Source organism: Coregonus clupeaformis, chromosome 37 (assembly GCF_020615455.1).
Source record: "Coregonus clupeaformis isolate EN_2021a chromosome 37, ASM2061545v1, whole genome shotgun sequence".
Taxonomy (NCBI): domain Eukaryota; kingdom Metazoa; phylum Chordata; class Actinopteri; order Salmoniformes; family Salmonidae; genus Coregonus; species Coregonus clupeaformis.
In genome coordinates this window covers 8,606,399-8,623,931 of record NC_059228.1, presented here as the reverse complement: position 1 = coordinate 8,623,931, position 17,533 = coordinate 8,606,399, and the positions used below count along the sequence as shown (strand labels likewise).

At 43.8% G+C, this 17,533-nt stretch overlaps 1 protein-coding gene across 1 annotated transcript in view; it reads left to right on the top strand.

Moving 5' to 3' along the window:
- Positions 1–17,533, top strand: part of LOC121553291 (kinase non-catalytic C-lobe domain-containing protein 1) — a 42,542-nt gene that overhangs the window by 19,176 nt on the left and 5,833 nt on the right. The window contains exons 16-23 of the mRNA XM_045211464.1: positions 1,150–1,421; positions 6,702–7,060; positions 9,286–9,379; positions 9,480–9,577; positions 11,124–11,323; positions 11,989–12,105; positions 15,432–15,579; positions 16,094–16,264. Of these exons, the coding sequence (XP_045067399.1) occupies positions 1,150–1,421; positions 6,702–7,060; positions 9,286–9,379; positions 9,480–9,577; positions 11,124–11,323; positions 11,989–12,105; positions 15,432–15,579; positions 16,094–16,264 (1,459 nt within the window). The remainder of the gene's footprint in view (positions 1–1,149; positions 1,422–6,701; positions 7,061–9,285; positions 9,380–9,479; positions 9,578–11,123; positions 11,324–11,988; positions 12,106–15,431; positions 15,580–16,093; positions 16,265–17,533) is intronic.

The window sequence follows — 17,533 nt, the reverse complement described above, 5'->3', positions numbered from 1 at the left end:
TTAGGCACTTTAGATGCTACAACCCCTCCCCCCTTACACACACACACACACACACACACACATACATGCACGCACACTCCACTCATAATCAGCATTCACAGAAGATGCACTTCAGACACACACTTCCACTCCCTCCGGCTTTCTCCAGCAAGAAAGGTCCCTATGGTAACCGCTCATCTCAAGTTTTTTGTTTGTCTCGAGAATATTGGCTTGGCACCATTAATGAGCTACTTATGATTCTTCCTGCCTTTGAGAGAATCATAAGGATCCTTGAGGAGTGTACATGAAGGAAAAGGTGAAATAAGGACTTGCCCCTTTTTTGTTGCTGCGGACAAAGACAGATAGAGGGGCACATGAGTGTGGTGAGGAGATGTGCAGCTTGTCAGTTTACTTAGACACTGTTTCATCTCATGGTTGCGGTGCTGTTAACGGCTGGGGCAGTGTGTTGAGATAATTTTGTATCTTCTGTGGTGATGAGACAGACTGACATCACAGCCTTGGTCAGACAGACAAACAATCCTCTGAGTGGAGATTTTAGACTGTCAGCTGGAGTAGCCTTTCACTGCTAGGGTAGCTCATTGGAGAAGTCCTGGTGCTGGAACACTCGACTTTGGATACAAACAGAACTGCTTTGGATACAGACAGTTTTGGACAACTCAACCTCAGCAGTCAGGAAGCTGCTAAGGAGCTGCTAAGGATTGATTTGTTTTGATGGCTAATTATTGATTGGTTTGTTTTGATTAATTCATTTGTGTTGGCCTACTTAACAATTTTAATTGTGCCTGTGAGGACTGGGCTTGTCTCAATTGTCTGTCTAGATTTCTCAGAATATGATTATTTGTCTGAACTTTCAGTATCTGCTGTGTTTTCGTATTGACTGAGTTGTTATTCCCACTATTTTGTCTGCATTGTTTATGTTGTGTCTAATTACTGTCTGTGATGTTTTAATGACTTTTCAGTCTGAGCTCTTATAGTCTGCGTTCCGTTTGATTGAATTAGTGTGTTTTGCCTGTTTTTGTCTGTGTTTGTTATGTGTTTGTCTAGTGGTCTGTGTGTGGCTGAGATGGTTGTGACTAGCTATGACTGACTGGTGTGTTGTGATTACTCTCTCCCTCTCTCTCTCTCTGGCTGCTGATGTGCCACATGCAGAGGCTCTAATGAACAGTCTCCATCAAAGCCATGGCAAAGGTCAGCCACCTCACCCCTGAGTTCTGCCACCTGTAGAGCGGAGGAGAGGGAGGCACTGCAGTGTGGTCATGTCATCCTGAACGGCAACCTGCACCACAGTGGACCTGTAGCTTCAGACGCGTGGGAGAGATTTGAGAGAGACCAGAGGGCCCTGTCTGCACACAGAGAAACAGAGACTAGACCTGAACATAGAGATACCAAATCAGAGGAGGGTCAACATCATGGCTGCCCAGGTAGGAAAGGAAATAACTTCACAACTTTCATCACTGTTACCATTACTTCACAACTGTTATCACTGTTATCATTACTTCACAACTCGTCTCTGTTACCATTACTTCACAACAAGGGGGTGTGAGGATGAGGTGCTGTGGGATTATTTAAGATACACTTTGAAGAGGTAGGGTTTCAGATGTTTTCGGAAGATGGGCAGAGACTCTGCTGTCCTAGCTTCAGGGGGAAGCTGGTTCCACCATTGGGGTGCCAGGACAGAGAAGAGCTTGGACTGGGCTGAGCGGGAGCTGCCCTCCCATAGGGGTGGGGGGCCAAGAGACCAGAGGTGGCAGAACGGAGTGCTCGGGTTGGGGTGTAGGGTTTGAGCATAGCCTGAAGGTAGGGAGGGGCAGTTCCTCTTGCTGCTCCGTTGGCAAGTACCATGGTCTTGTAGTGGATGCGAGCTTCGACTGGAAGCCAGTGGAGTGTGCGGAGGAGTGGGGTGACATGGGAGAACTTGGGAAGGTTGAACACCAGGCGGGCTGCAGCGTTCTGGATAAGTTGCAGGGGTTTGATGGCACAAGCTGGGAGCCCAGCCAACAGCGAGTTGCAGTAGTCCAGACGTGAGATGACAAGTGCCTCGATTAGGACCTGCGGCACTTCCTGTGTGAGGTAGAGTTGTACTCTACGGATGTTGTAGAGCATGAACCTGCTGGAGAGAGTCACTGCTTTGATGTTTGCAGATAACGACAGGGTGTTGTCCAGGGTCACGCCAAAGTTCTTTGCACTCTGGGAGGGGGACACTGGAGTTGTCAACCGTGATGGAGAGGTCTTTGAGCGGGCAGGCCTTCCCCAGGAGGAAGAGCAGGTCTGTCTTGTCAAGGTTGAGCTTGAGGTGGTGGGCCTACATACAAGTTGAGATATCTGCCAGGCATGCAGAGATGCGTGTCGCCACCTGGGTGTCAGAAGTGGGGAAGGAGAAATGTAATTGAGTGTCATCCGTATAGCAATGATAGGAGAGACCATGTGAGGATATGACAGAGCCGAGTATCTTGGTATATAGAGATAAGAGGAGAGGGCCTAGAACTGAGCCCTGGTTGGACACCAGTCGTGAGAGTACATGGTGCAAACACAGATCCTCTCCACCTCACCTGGTAAGAGCGGCCTGCCAGGTAGGATGCAATCCAAGAGTGTGTAGAGCCTGAGACGCCCAGCCCTGAGAGGGAGGAAAGAAGGATCTGATGGTTCACAGTGTTGAAAGCAATGGATAGATCTAGGAGGATGAGAACAGAGGATAGAGATTTAGCTTTGGCATTGTGGAGAGCCTCCGTCACACAGAAAATAGCAGTCTCGGTTGTGTGACCCGACTTGAAGCCTGTCTGGTTAGGGAGGAGGGGATGGGGTCAAGTGAGCAGGTTGTCGGACGGCCGGACCTCACTAGTCGCACGATTTCATCTGGATCTGGAGAGAGAAGGGCAAAAGGTCAAGGCCTAGGGTTCTGTGTGAGTGGGACCAGTGGACTCAATAGGCTGAGTGAATGAGGAGCGGATGTCATCAACCTTCTTTTCAAAGTCAGTTGACAAAGTCGTCCGCAGAGAGGGAGGAGGGAGGGGGAGGGGTGGAGGATTAAGGAGGGATGAGAAGGTGGAAAAAGTATCCTAGGGTTAAAGGCAGAAGCTTGAAATGTACAGTGATAGAAAGTGGCTTTAGCAGCAGATACAGAGGAAGAGAAGGTAGAGAGGAGGGAGTGGAAGGATGATAGGTCCTCCGGAAGTTTATTTTTCCTCCATTTTCACTCAGCTGCCCCCAGCCCTGTTCTGTAAGCTCGCGATGAGTCACTCAGCCACGGAGCAGGAGGGGAGGGCCGAGTCGGCCGGGAGGAAAGGTGACTGTGCGAGTCATAGGATGCGGAAAGGAAGGAGAGTAGGGTTGAAGAGGCAGATTTAGGAGACAGGAGGGAGAAGGATTTAGCAGAAGGGACAGATGATAGGATAGAAGAGGAGGGAGTAATGGGAGCGAGAGAGAGAAGATTTAGATGGCGCATGACCATCTGGGTAGGGGCTGAGTGGTTAGGGTTGGAGGAAAGGGAGACAGAAAAGGAAACAAAGTAGTGATCAGAGACATGGAAGGGGTTCCAGTGAGATTAGTAGGGGAACAGCCTCTAGTAAAGATGAGGTCAAGCGTATTGCCTGCCTTGTGAGTGGGAGGGGACTGGGAATGGGTGAGGTCAAAAGAGGAAAGGAGGGGAAAGAGAGAGTTGGAAAGAAATTAATTGATGGCAGACGTCGGGAAGTTGAAGTCGCCAAGTATGAAGAGCGGTAAGCCATCAAGGTGTCAAGCTCATTGAGGAACTCTCTAAGGGCACCTGGTGGGCGATAGATGACAACAATGTTAAGCTTGAGTGGACAAGTGACCGTGATAACATGGAATTCAAATGAGGAGATGGACAGGTGAGAGAGGAGAAAATAAAACATCTCCACTTAGGAGAAATGAGTAGCCCTGTGCCACTAATGCGTCAACCAGATGCTCTCACACACCAAGTAGGCTACTAGAACAACAGGCAGCACTTAAAGGAGATGGCCCTAGATAGCAAAAAGACAGTACTAGACAACATCAGATAAAGACAAAAATTATACTTATCCCTCCTGGAGATATTAGGAGTCCTCTAGCTATAGAATGAAGGACCATTACTTCACAACTGTCATTACAGTTACCATTACTTCACAACTGTTATCACTGTTACCATTACTTCACAAATGTCATCCTTGTTACCATTACTTCACAGCTGTCATTACTGTTACCATTATTTCACAACTGTCATCACTGTTACCATTATCATGATAAATGTCTGTGAGACGACGTAGTTAGATGAAGTTGTATACTGAAGCGGGGATGTTGTGACAAATCCAGCTTTGAATGGCAGTTGGATCAAGTTGTTAGGGGAATGATTGGCGGTTGGATTAAGTTGTTAAGAGCACAGCTTATTCAAGATGGCCCAAATCACGCTGTGATGTTACAATGATCTCCTCAGCTGGAGAGGATTGTTGTGGAAACAGACACAGGCACAGTTACTTCCTTTCCATCTACAGACGCCAATACAGTGGCTTGCGAAAGTATTCACCCCCCTTGGCATTTTTCCTATTTTGTTGCCTTACAACCTGGAATTAAAATGGATTTTTTGGGGGTTTGTATCATTTGATTTACACAACATGCCTACCACTTTAAAGATGCAACATATTTTTTATTGTGAAACAAACAAGAAATAAAACAGAAAACTTGAGCGTGCATAACTATTCACCCCCCTCAAGTTGGATGGTTTCCGCTGGTGTAGAGCAATCTTTAAGTCATACCACAGATTCTCAATTGGATTGAGGTCTGGGCTTTGACTAGGCCATTCCAAGACATTTAAATGTTTCCCCTTAAACCACTTGAGTGTTGCTTTAGCAGTATGCTTAGGGTCATTGTCCTGCTGGAAGGTGAACCTCCGTCCCAGTCTCAAATCTCTGGAAGACTGAAACAGGTTTCCCTCAAGAATTTCCCTGTATTTAGCGCCATCCATCATTGCTTCAATTCTGACCAGTTTCCCAGTCCCTGCCGATGAAAAACATCCCCACAGCTTGATGCTGCCACCACCATACTTCACTGTGGGGATGTTGTTCTCGGGGTGATGAGAGGTGTTGGATTTGCGCCAGACATAGCGTTTTCCTTGATGGCCAAAAAGCTCAATTTTAGTCTCATCTGACCAGAGGACCTTCTTCCATATGTTTGGGGAGTCTCCCACATGCCTTTTGGCGAACACCAAATGTGTTTGCTTATTTTTTTCTTTAAGCAATGGCTGTTTTTCTGGCTACTCTCGTGTAAAGCCCAGCTCTGTGGAGTGTACGGCTTAAAGTGGTCCTATGGACAGATACTCCAATCTCCGCTGTGAAGCTTTGCAGCTCCTTCAGGGTTATCTTTGGTCTCTTTGTTGCCTCTCTGATTAATGCCCTCCTTGCCTGGTCCGTGGGTTTTGGTGGGCGGCCCTCTCTTGGCAGGTTTGTTGTGGTGCCATATTCGTTCTATTTTTTAATAAGTGATTTAATGGTGCTCCGTGGGATGTTCAACGTTTCTGATATTTTTTTATAACCCAACCCTGATCTGTACTTCTCCACAACTTTGTCCCTGACCTGTTTGGAGAGCTCCTTGGTCTTCATGGTGCCACTTGCTTGGTGGTGCCCCTTGCTTAGTGGTGCCCCTTGCTTAGTGGTGTTGCAGACTCTGGGGCCTTTCAGAACAGGTGTGTATACTGAGATCATGTGACACTTAAATAAAGTCCACTTGTGTGCAATCTAACTAATTATGTGACTTCTGAAGGTATTTGGTTGCACCAGATCTTATTTAGGGGCTTCGTAGCAAAGGGGGTGAATACATATGCACGCACCACTTTTAATTAAATTACAGGTTGTAATGCAACAAAATAGGAAAAACGCCAAGGGGGATGAATACTTTTGCAAGGCACTGTACATACACTTAGCATAATACACGCCCACACAGACACCTAAATACCCATTGGTAACAAACACTGCACTCTTGCACACAAACACACCTTCAGTTTCACACAAAATACTTTGTGTGAGATGATAAATCAGAGCAAAGATAGGTTGCTCACACTGGTAGGTGGAGGACGCCTGTGATGCAGAATCTAACAATATAACAAGGTTAATGTAATGAATACTCAGGGAGAAAAAGGTGTAGATTCATGCGCAGAGCGTGGCAGGTGTTTATTACGCCTTTGCGGAAGGCAGGAATTGTGGTCACAGGCAGGCAATGGTCATACACTGGTAGGAAAACAGGCAGGTGAAACAAAACTTGGACTGAAGGCTAAAACTGGTTCTCACAAACGAGCTAGGAAAAGGCTTAGTAGAGTCAAAACGAACAATACCTCACAAGGCACAAACAGAAAGAACAGAACTAAATAAGGAGCTGATGAGACCAGGTGAGTAACTAACACAGGTGAAATCAATGAACGAAAATGAAATACAGGACTATATTCAAGAACACAAAGAAACAGGGCTACGTTCAAGAACACAAGGTGAACTAAGAAAATAAATACAGAACCTTACAGTTGGCGTTTAACAGCATGCCAACAAACACATTTAAAAGAGCCTTTCACCAAAAGAAACCTTCAGCCTTGAGAGAATTCCACCCCTCAAAAGCTCTGCACACACAGATACATGCATGAACACACACACAAACACACATACAGACTGCCTGACCCATCCATTTTCTCTGTCTCTTCCTGCTCTGCCATTTTCCTGGTCCAGGATTGAGAGCTGCTGAGTGTTTGGTTAAGGGGGCTATGGAGAGTCCCGAGCATCCAGTGGGGGGCTGCGATGAAAGGCCCTCTGAAGATGACTCTCTATGGGGGATGGACGAGCCACTGAGGGTGAGCCACCGAGGCCAGATGAGCCCTGACTGCTGCGAGGACATGGAGGACACAGATTCTCTGGCGTCTGATCGTCTCCTCTCCCCCAGCTCCGGAGCAGAGGAGTCCAGCCACAGCCTCAGCCCAGCCTGGGCCCTGGCCTTCTATGGAGAGGACTGTTTTAGTCAGGATGTGGTGGAATATGGTAGGAACTTGGGACAGCACAGTGAGTCACCGTGCCTGGAGCTGAAAACACAGGTGGGTAACCTGGGTGGAAAAGCTATTGGGCTTAAATATAATAGACTAGCTGTGAGTCATGACAGACCGTACAGATACCATGGTCTCAATGTTTGGAATAGTGCTTTTTTGGATATGTGTAAATATTTGACTCTCATTTTAGCTCATTTTAGAAGACATTATGTGGTAACGATGTATACTGTCTGATACTGCAAAGATTCAACATGATTAGTTACTACTTTCTACCAAATGGTACATAATGAAAAAGGTACATTCATCTCAAATAAACAAGAAGTAGTTATTATATCATAATTATGTAATTATCTTTTGTCACGAACCGGCTCAAGTTCGTAACAAAAAGAGCAAAGAGAGAGAATACGGCAGACAGAGTGGGAGGGTCGTCACACTTGTAAGTCCATATAAATGCCAGAGAACAAGCAGACTAAAATAAAGCGAAATCATGTTTATTGTTTAAGGCAAGTAGTGTCATTGCCTAAGGCAGTTCTAATTCTACTGTTCACTTAATGCTCACTATATTAAAAGGACTCCTCTCTCTTTAAACAAGATTTTATCCAGGTAGTGTATGTTGCATTGCAGCCAATGATGAAGCTGTACTCGTTTCATTATGACATTACAGTAATGTCAATTACAAAGGAGTGGCATTTTTGATATAAAGCATGCAATTTCTATTAGTCTCATCCATTGAATGATCCCATCTCATTGGATTGAATGATGACCTATAGTAGAGAATGTACCACTGCCTTGCATTTTGATCATGCACAAAATAGTATTATAGACATAATTTATTATAAATTACACTTTCAGTCAAACTCCATAATATGTTTGGATAAGTGCATGCATTTCATGAAAAAGCTATGAAATTATTAGTTAAAATCAAGCAAAACAACATTAATAGCTGTAGCAAATCAGGGCATAATCATGATTTGATTATGCCCTGATTAACTCAGTCACCGTGTCGGTGTTAGATGTGCACCATCTCTCACTTCAAATGTCCTATTGATTTCTGTTACCATAGTGAGGGATACAAGGGGAGAGCCAGCCCTGTACATATATTGTAGACTCTAAAGGCCCGTTTCCATTGGCACTTTGAAGTCAACCCGGGTTGGGCTGGCCTTGGTGGACTAGCTCAAATTATGTTTCCACCACTGCCTCCAGAAATGAGAAATTATGTCATGTTGCTAGGTAGACAATATGTGACCATGCAGCTGGCTTCGCAAATGTTGCTAGCTACCTAGCTAGCAATATGTTAAATAATGTAATTCCCCTAACCTTGCTGTAACTAACGTTTTCCCATACTCATGCCAGTGGCAGACAGACTCAGAGACATGTATTTAGCTTGCTAACATTAGCTAGCTAGCGAAACAGTTAGCGTTGTCACTAGCATAACAGGCTAGCTAGCTAGCGTAATTCTTACCTTGCTTGCCATGGCTTTGGCTATTAGCTAGCTAGCTAACCAAGCAAACCAGACGACAGGGTTTGATATGATGTAGCTATCTAGCTAGCTTTCAATATGACCTGGCCTGCTAAAACTCCTGCTAGCTCACATTAGCTAGCTAGCTAGTTTCAACTCTGATTTGCTAGCTAACATTAGGTAGCTAACATTCGAGGGCTGACTGTTCTCATAAAAGTTTCTGTAGTGCAAAAATTAATGAAGGATCCAGCTATGGTTGTAATTCGTGTCATGTCTGACTACTGCAGTGCTGATTGTCCATGTGCTAGCTAACAGCAACAAGCCCAGACGAGCTAGCTAAACGTTGTGTCAGCATCCAGCAGTGATCAGCTGGTGGTTGGATAGTAACGGCATCACCAGCCCGAATTCTAATCGAGCTGGCACCAGTTGTGAAACTGGGCTGCGCTGGTCTGGGTTTCCCTCGACCCAGCTCGAATTTGAGAATTCCATTCGAACCAGCCCTAATTTGGCCCTAATTTTAAGTGCCAGTGGAAACGGGGCTTAAAAGGGTATTCATGTACTGTATATAAACCCTTGGGGAAAAGGGTTAATAATGGGTTCCTCGGCTGTCCCTACTATGACAACATTTTCACCTAACGAAAAACCAAACCTTTGGCAAAAAGGTTCTACCTGGGAACAAAAAAAGAGTTCTACCTGGAACCAAAAAGGGGTTTCCTACAGGGACAGCCAAAGAACCCTTGACGGTTCTAAAGTTTGCGATCTGAATGGCTTGGTGTCTACTTTATGTGTTATGCATTAAATGTTCTACTTGTAGGAGCTCCAACAGCAGTTTATGATTGAGACAAAGGATCTGAAAAAGACCAGAAATTTCTACCAAAAGCTGCTCCATCAAGAGAGAAAAAGTAAAGGTACCAATCAATCCCTTATGACTTTTACAATTCCAATTTCTACTATGGGGTTGATAAATAGAGAAATAACACACGTTTTCAATGTGTTTTTCTGCTGAAGGTTCAGATGCTAGATTGATGCTGTCCAAACTCAAAGTCCAGCTTGAGGAGTTGAGGTCCAAAGTGGAGTTTCTAGACTCTATGAAGAAATATCTTGAGGTGCGGACAGGTTGAATAGAAATAATCCCCAAATCCCCTAATACTAACACAAAGCTCCCTTGACTTTTTCCACATTTTGTTACGTTACAGCCTTATTCTAAAATGGATTAAATAAATAAAAATCCTCATCAATCTACACACAATACCATATAATGACAAAGCGAAAACAGGTTTTTAGAAATGTTTGCAAATTTATTAAAAATAAAAAACATGATTTGGAAAGGCACACACCTGTCTATATAAGGTCCCACAGTTGACAGTGCATGTCAGAGCAAAAACCAAGCCATGAGGTCAAAGGAATTGTCCGTAGAGCTCCGAGACAGGATTGTGTCGAGGCACAGATCTGGGGAAGGGAACCAACAAATTTGAGCTGAGCTGGCCACGCGGCCAAACTGAGCAATCGGGGGAGAAGGGCCTTGGTCAGGGATGTGACCAAGAACCCGATGGTCACTCTGACAGAGCTCCAGAATTCCCCTGTGGCGATGGGAGAACCTTCCAGAAGGACAACCATCTCTGCAGCAGTCTACCAATCAGGCCTTTATGGTAGAGTGGCCAGACGGAAGCCACTCCTCAGTAAAAGGCAAATGACAGCCCGCTTATGCCAAAAGGAACCTAAAGGACTCTCAGACCATGAGAAACAAGATTCTCTGGTCTGATGAAACCAAGATTTAACTCTTTGGCATGAATGCCAAGGTTCACGTCTGGAGGAAACCTGGCACCATCCCTACGGTGAAGCATGGTGGTGGCAGCATCATGCTGTGGGGATGTTTTTCAGCGGCAGGGACTGGGAGACTAGTCAGGATCGAGAGAAAGATGAACGGAGCAAAGTACAGAGAGATCCTTAATAAAAACCTGCTCCAGAGTGCTCATGACCTCAGACTGGGGGCGAAGGTTTACCTTCCCACAGGACAACGACCCTAAGCGCACAGCCAAGACAACGCAGGAGTGGCTTCGGGACAAGTCTCTGAATATCCTTGAGTGGCCCAGCCAGAGCCTGGACTTGAACCCGATCTAACATTTCTGGAGAGAACTGACAATAGCTGTGCAGCGATGCTCCCCATCCAACCTGACAGATCTTGAGATGATCTGCTGAGAAGAATGGGAGAAACTCCCAAAATACAGGTGTGCCAAGCTTGTAGCGGCATACCCAAGAAGACTTGAGGCTGTAATCACTGCCAAAGGTGCTTCAACAAAGTACTGAGTAAAGGGTCTGAATACTTATGTAAATGTGATATTTTAGTTTTTAATTGTAATAAATATGCAGAAACTTCTAAAAACCAGTTTTTGCTTTGTCGTTATGGGGTATTGTGTGCAGATTGATGAGGAAAAAAACAATTTAATCAATTTTAGAATAAGGCTGTAATGTAACAAAATGGGGTCTGAATACTTTCCGAATGCACTGTACATCTCCCATATCTCTAATTGTTTGTTGGTTTTGATTGGTTGTTGGCTCATATCACTGATTGGTTACTGTTTCTGATGGGTTGCTGGTTCATATACATTATTTGGTTGTTGGCTCATATCTCTGCCTGGTTGTTTTGGTCAGGTTCTGAGTGTGGATCAGTGGGGTGTGGATGTGTCCCTCCTTCCCTCCCTGGCAGCCTCTGGTCCAGGGAGCCCTCTGGATCTCCAGCCCTCAGAGGAGCCTGCCGTGCTGGGATTGGTGTCTTTGTCTGGGGCAGGGAGAGGGAAGAGCAGCCTGCAGGCCGCCACACCCCTGGGTCTCATGTGTTACCTCTATGCCAGGTAACACTAATTAACTATATATCAAGGTTACAGTAAAAGGTTTAGGTTACAGTAATACATGAACTATTAAACCCATGAGTGTGATTAACAGTGTATTAGCAAGTATGGTTTAAATCAGGGCTGTCCTATTCCCATCCTTGATGGCCGAAACACTTCTGTTTTTTGTTTCTACCTGGTAGTTAATTGCACTCACCTGGTGTCCCAAGTCTGAATCAGTCCCTGATTAATAGGAGAGGATGAAAACCAGAAGTGTTTTGGCCCTCCAGGACCGGAATTGTAGCCTCGTAAAGCCGCCTGATCCTGCAAGCTTACATAAAACGCTGCACGGATATCGTTTTATGTAAGCTTGTGGGATCAGGTGGCTTTGTGTGGCTACCGGAATTGGGCAGCCCTGGTTTAAATGGTGGCCCTCTAGTGGTCAATGTGTTAAACTGAGCACCAAAGTTTACTGTCCATCATCATGCTTTTGATTGCTGAGAAAATGTAACATTAATTTATACCTACATAGGGCACAATAAGACATTTCTGTTTAATTATATCTGTGTCCAAACGTGTTTCACTGTGATTTGTCCTAATTCTTATAGACATGTTGTGTAGTGAGATCACTTAGATATTGCATTCAACAAATACCAAACTAAACTCTTTTCTATCTCCTCCTCTGACAGAAATGCTCCATTGGAGGGTTACATCCAACAGTTCCTGTACACGTACCGCTATTTCTGCACCCCTCAAGAACTCCTTCAGTTCCTGATGGACAAATTCACCAATGCAGCAGCAGCAGGGTATGTATGCTCCTGTGGCAGAAATAGAAACAGACAGACATAAAACAAAATTGATTTTCATGCTCTTTGGATGGTGGCCTGACACCCTGTGTTGCTTGTATAGAAATATAATTAGAATGTCCTTTCTAGTCGTTCTATTTATGTGGTTATTTGATTCTGTGGAATTAGAATGTCTGGTCTAGTAATTATATTTCTATGGTCAAATGCTAATTGAGACAATATAATTGGCATTTGAAGAAAATAATAAGAAAATGTATGGCCACTTGTAGAATAAAAAAGAAGCCAAATTGGCAGTACTACTATAACTGTCTTCCATAAAGAGCCGCCGGGAAAACGTGGCGAGACAGCATTTGCCCCAGTACTTTTCAATCTGGTGTGGCGCCACCACACCACTTTCAAAGCAGCAGCACCGACCGGGCCAGTAACTTCTCAGCACATTTCTGCATCCTAGTTCAAAATGTACCTGCTCTGTCGCAGTCCGAAAACTATTGAAGACTACACGCAGAAAAGTTGTGCTATTTGTATTTGAGCAATATGATTGGCCGTTCATTCAAGCACCAATACGCTTTTGAACCTGTGGTGCCACCTCTGCTTCCATAACATTAGCATGAGGTCAAGTAAGAAAACTGTAAACATGGGCCTGTTTAAACAAGGATCACATTTTTGCACAACTAAAATTATATTGGCATGGAAGCTGCCTTTGAAAATGAACTAGAGTCTATCATACTTTTCATATTAATTTTACTTCAAGATAATTTAACAAAATGGTTTCACATTGATAACATAATTCAAAACCAGTAACCTGCGACTGGGAAAAGTCCAAAATTATTCCACCATGTTTGATATTTTATGAATGTGTTACTTTCTTGAGTGTATGAATCCAAAATGGAAGTCCTTTGTTGCAATAATAGACTGATATTATCAAAGTTTGATTGAATAGGGCCATGCAATTAAATTTACCATTCAGCTGGATCCAGCATTTCCTTGGACTATAGCACCAGTTGTCCATGGTTTCCTGCTATACTCTGTTTGATCATTACATCATCATTCAAATAAAATTGTATTTGTATAGGACGTTTTACAAAAGTAAATTCATAACACATCAATTTACCTGAAACCCACAGAAAGAATTATACAGAGTTCTCGCTTTGCTTTCCTAACGGTGTTGTACATATCCTGCCTTTTTGTTCCCGTCTCCTGAGAGAAGATCTCTCTGCCTTCATTTGATTTCTTCTTTATGTTTTTTGTCCTGTTTTCTTTCTTTGTGGGCAAACAGTATATGCCTGTTCAGTGTCCCCTTGCGAGTTAAGCTTTTCCCACATTCACCACAGCTAAATGGTTTTTCTTCTTTGTGAGTCCTTATGTGCAAGTTTGGGTCCTCTTGCGATTTGAAGCTTTTCCAACAGTCACCACAGCGAAATGTTTTCTCCCCTGTGAGTCATTATATGTTTTGTTAGGTTTTCCGTGTACTTTTTTCTCTGAGTGAATCCTCGAGTGTGTCTTCAGCCTACCAATCCCAAGGAAGCATTTGCCACAGTCAAGTCAGCTGTGAGGTTTTTTAGACGTGGTGCGGGGTTTAGTGCTGGGTTTTCTCAATGGTGTTTTGGTATCCAATGGTAGGTTGGGATCCAATGGTGTTTTGGGATCCAATGGTGGGTTGGGATCCAATGGTGGGTTGGGATCCAATGGTGGGTTGGGATCCAATGGTAGGTTGGGATCCAATGGTGTTTTGGTATCCAATGGTGGGTTGGGATCCAATGGTGGGTTGGGATCCAATGGTAGGCTGATGTCAAGTCCTACTCGGTCGCTACTTACGGCTGAGCTGTGACTGGAGGCATTGTTTTTGATTATCTGAAGGGTCACCGGGAATGTCGAGACCCAGTAGGTGTGTCACAGTGCGAAAAAGATTTGAGATCCAATGGCTTAGAGTCACTCTCTGTCATCCTGATCACATTCCCTTTTCACACAGGGAGGAGTGAAATCGAGTCTTTGGTGTAAAAAATCCCTTGAAGCTGCTCTTCCTGCTGACTGGTCCTGAGTTCCTCCTGTTTCTCCTTAATCTGTGTGGGCTCTTGGTCCTCCTGCACCAGACTGGGTCTCCATTCCTGCTCACAGTGCTGCTGCTCGTAACCTCCTCCTCAGAGACCGCAAGAGAGAACCGGAGGGAGTCTATTCTACATAGTTTTATCTCCGGTGTGATCTGCAGCAGTCTCCGTAACTGGTCACTCTCCTCTTTAGATCTACTGCTGGTACTCCGCTACCACTTTCTCTACTACCTCCAAAATCTATACGGCAACTGCCGTTAATAAACACTCATTCAAAAACACACTCAGAGACTGGAGTTTAGCCATTTTGAGTGGACCATTGAGTTGGGTACTCAGTTCAATGGATCTTTAGTTCACACAAGGAATGTTGAAAATAAAGACAAACCTGCCTCCAATTCTAGTTCCGTGTTGTCCTCTTCTTTTATGTTTTCATCGGTTGTAAAGCCCAGAATGAGCAACAGCAACGCCAGCTGGATGGGTGTCTGGTCTGGAGTAGATAAGAACAAAAATGTGTACCCCTTGGAATGGATTGAGAAATGTTGCTCTAGAGCGGGGGTGTCGTTCCATGGAGGGCCTAGTGTCTGCTGGTTTTTGTTTTTTCCTTTCAATTAAGATCTAGACAACCAGGTTAGGGGAGATCTTTACTAATTAGTCACCTCAATTAAACAATCAAATACAAGGGAAGAGCAAAAACCCGCAGACAATCGTCCCTCCGTGGAATGAGTTTCACACGTGCTCTAGAGGAAGTTGGGTTCTGGGCTGGGCTGGGCTGGGCTGGGCTAGATAGATAGATAGATAGATAGATAGATAGATAGATAGATAGCTGTAGGGAGTTGTAGGGAGTTGTAGGCTCATGTCTAGCACACAGAGGGAGGGAGAGAGGCTACAGACGCGTTTATTTTTCACTACAGTAGAGTTGGTCTCAAAACATGCAATCTTGTCACAACAAATCCAAGCCCAGGCCCGAATCAATTCTCAGAATATCAGGCCCGACCCGGGCAGAAAATCAAAACTCTACTTTCAAGGGAATTCTGAAAAGTAGCTGACCAGAATTAATTTTACTATTTTGTAATACTGACTGCTTTTTTAATTGAAATAAAATAAAATAAACACTATGTCCGAGAGAGTAAAAGTATTCCAAAGCTTAAAATACATTAGGCTTGAATATAGCTCATTTTCACCTTAAAAACATTGAAGAAAATCTGTGTAACTACAATGTCCGGTCTATATATTCTATTTATGTGGTTATCTGTGTGATCTTCACATTCCTTTTTCTACCAGAGGTGGTCCAGATGTGTCAGGGGACCGTGCTAAGGTGTACCACCGGAGTCTGGACGTGCTGCAAACCTGGCTGACTGACTACAGACTGGTGGACTTCAGCCCCAAGTCCAGCCTGCTGATGACACTGGAAAACTTCCTTACCACTGAAGTAATTAAAGAGCTGATCAATCATCAATTAATCACAAAAAAGCAATCAAATGATAAAACCAATCACTCAAGAAATTAATCATTGGATTAATGTCTCAACTGAGACGTCAGGAAGACTAGCAGTTAAGAGCTTTGGGCCAGTAACCGAAAGGTCGCTGGATCAAATTCCCGAGTCGACTAGTTGAAAAATCAATCACTCAAGCAAGTAAATTAATCATCAGATTATTGTCTCAACTAGGGCGGTAGGTAGCTTAGCGGTTAAGAGCGTTGAGCCAGAAACCGAAAGGTTGCTGGTTCGCATCCCCGAGCCAACTAGGTGAAAGATATGTCTGTGCCATTGAGCAAGGCACTTAACCCTAGTTGCTCTGGATAAGAGCATCTGCTAAATGACTAAAATGTAAATGTCAACTAATTAGCTAAATCTGTAGCAGTGTTGTTGCTGTTGTCTATTTTTCAGTGTTTAGACATACAATACTCTTAAGGAAGGTTTTTGTAATGATCTGGTTCTTATTTAGGTGTCTCCAGTAGACAGTAGAGGAGAGAGGCTTTTGACTACTCTTCAGAGCTCTCCCAGGAAGAGGTGGAGCCAAGGCTGTGGGAGCCCAATCAGCATGCAGCAGGATGATGATGCACTGTCTGTCCATACCTTATGCAGAAAATCATCTATTGAGTACTCTGGAAGGAAGGTCCATATAAGGATTATTATGAGTGTACTATTATGTTGTTTTTCTTGCCAGAAACCAAAAAGCATCTGATTGGTCCAAAGTACGGGAAGTTTGTCTGGCTCAAAAAGAATCAATTTACACTGATATGTATTTAAACTGATAGGGACCATCAGAGCTGCGTTGTATTCATTACGTGAATTAATATGTTACATTAGCACCAAACTGAGAAAAAAAAACAGACTGAATCAAAGAGGGACTACCTGGACTTGTCCAATAAGAACCACAGTTTGTGCCCTAATGAATATGGCCATGGTATATACAGTGCCTTCAGAAAGTATTCATACCCCTTAACCTATTCCACATTTTGTTGTGTTACAGCCTGAATTCAAAATGGATTAAATATATTTTTTTCTCTCACCCATCTAGACAAAATACCCCATAATGACCAAGTGAAAACATGTTTTTAGAGATTTTTGCAAATGTATTGAAAATGAAATACAGAAATATCTAATTTACATAAGTATGCACACCCCTGAGTCAATACATGTTAGAATCACCTTTGGCAGCGATTACAGCTGTGAGTCTTTCTGGGTAAGTCTCTTAGAGCTTTGCACACCTAGATTGTACAATATTTGCACATTGTTCTTTTTAAAATTCTTCAAGCTCTGTGTAGTTGGTTGTTGATCATTGCTAGACAGCCATTTTCAAGTCTTGCCCTAGATTTTCAAGCCGATATAAGTCAAAACTGTAACTAGGCCAATCAGGAACATTCAGTGTCATCTTGGTAAGCAACTCCAGTGTATATTTGGCCTTGTGTTTTAGATTATAGTCCTGCTGAAAGGTGAATTTGTCTCCCAGTGTCTGTTGGAAAGCAGACTGAACCAGGTTTTCCTCTAGGATTTTGCCTGTGCTTAGCTCTATTCTGTTTCATTTTATCCCCCCCAAAAAACTCCCTAGTCCTTGCCGATGACAAGCGTACCCGTAAAATGATGCAGCCACCACCATGCTTGAAAATATGAAGAGTGGTACATTTTTTTGCAGTTTTACTTTAGTGCCTTATTGCAAAATACATGTTTTGGAATATTTTTATTTTGTACAGGTTTCCTTCTTTTCACTCTGTCATTTAGGTTAGTATTGTGGTGTTTTCTCCTATCACAGCCATTAATCTCTGTAACTGTTTTAAAGTCACCATTTGCCTACTGTTAAAATCCCTGAGCGGTTTCCTTTCTCTCCGGCAACTGAGTTAGGAAGGATGCCTTTGTCTTTGTAGTGACTGGGTGTATTGATACA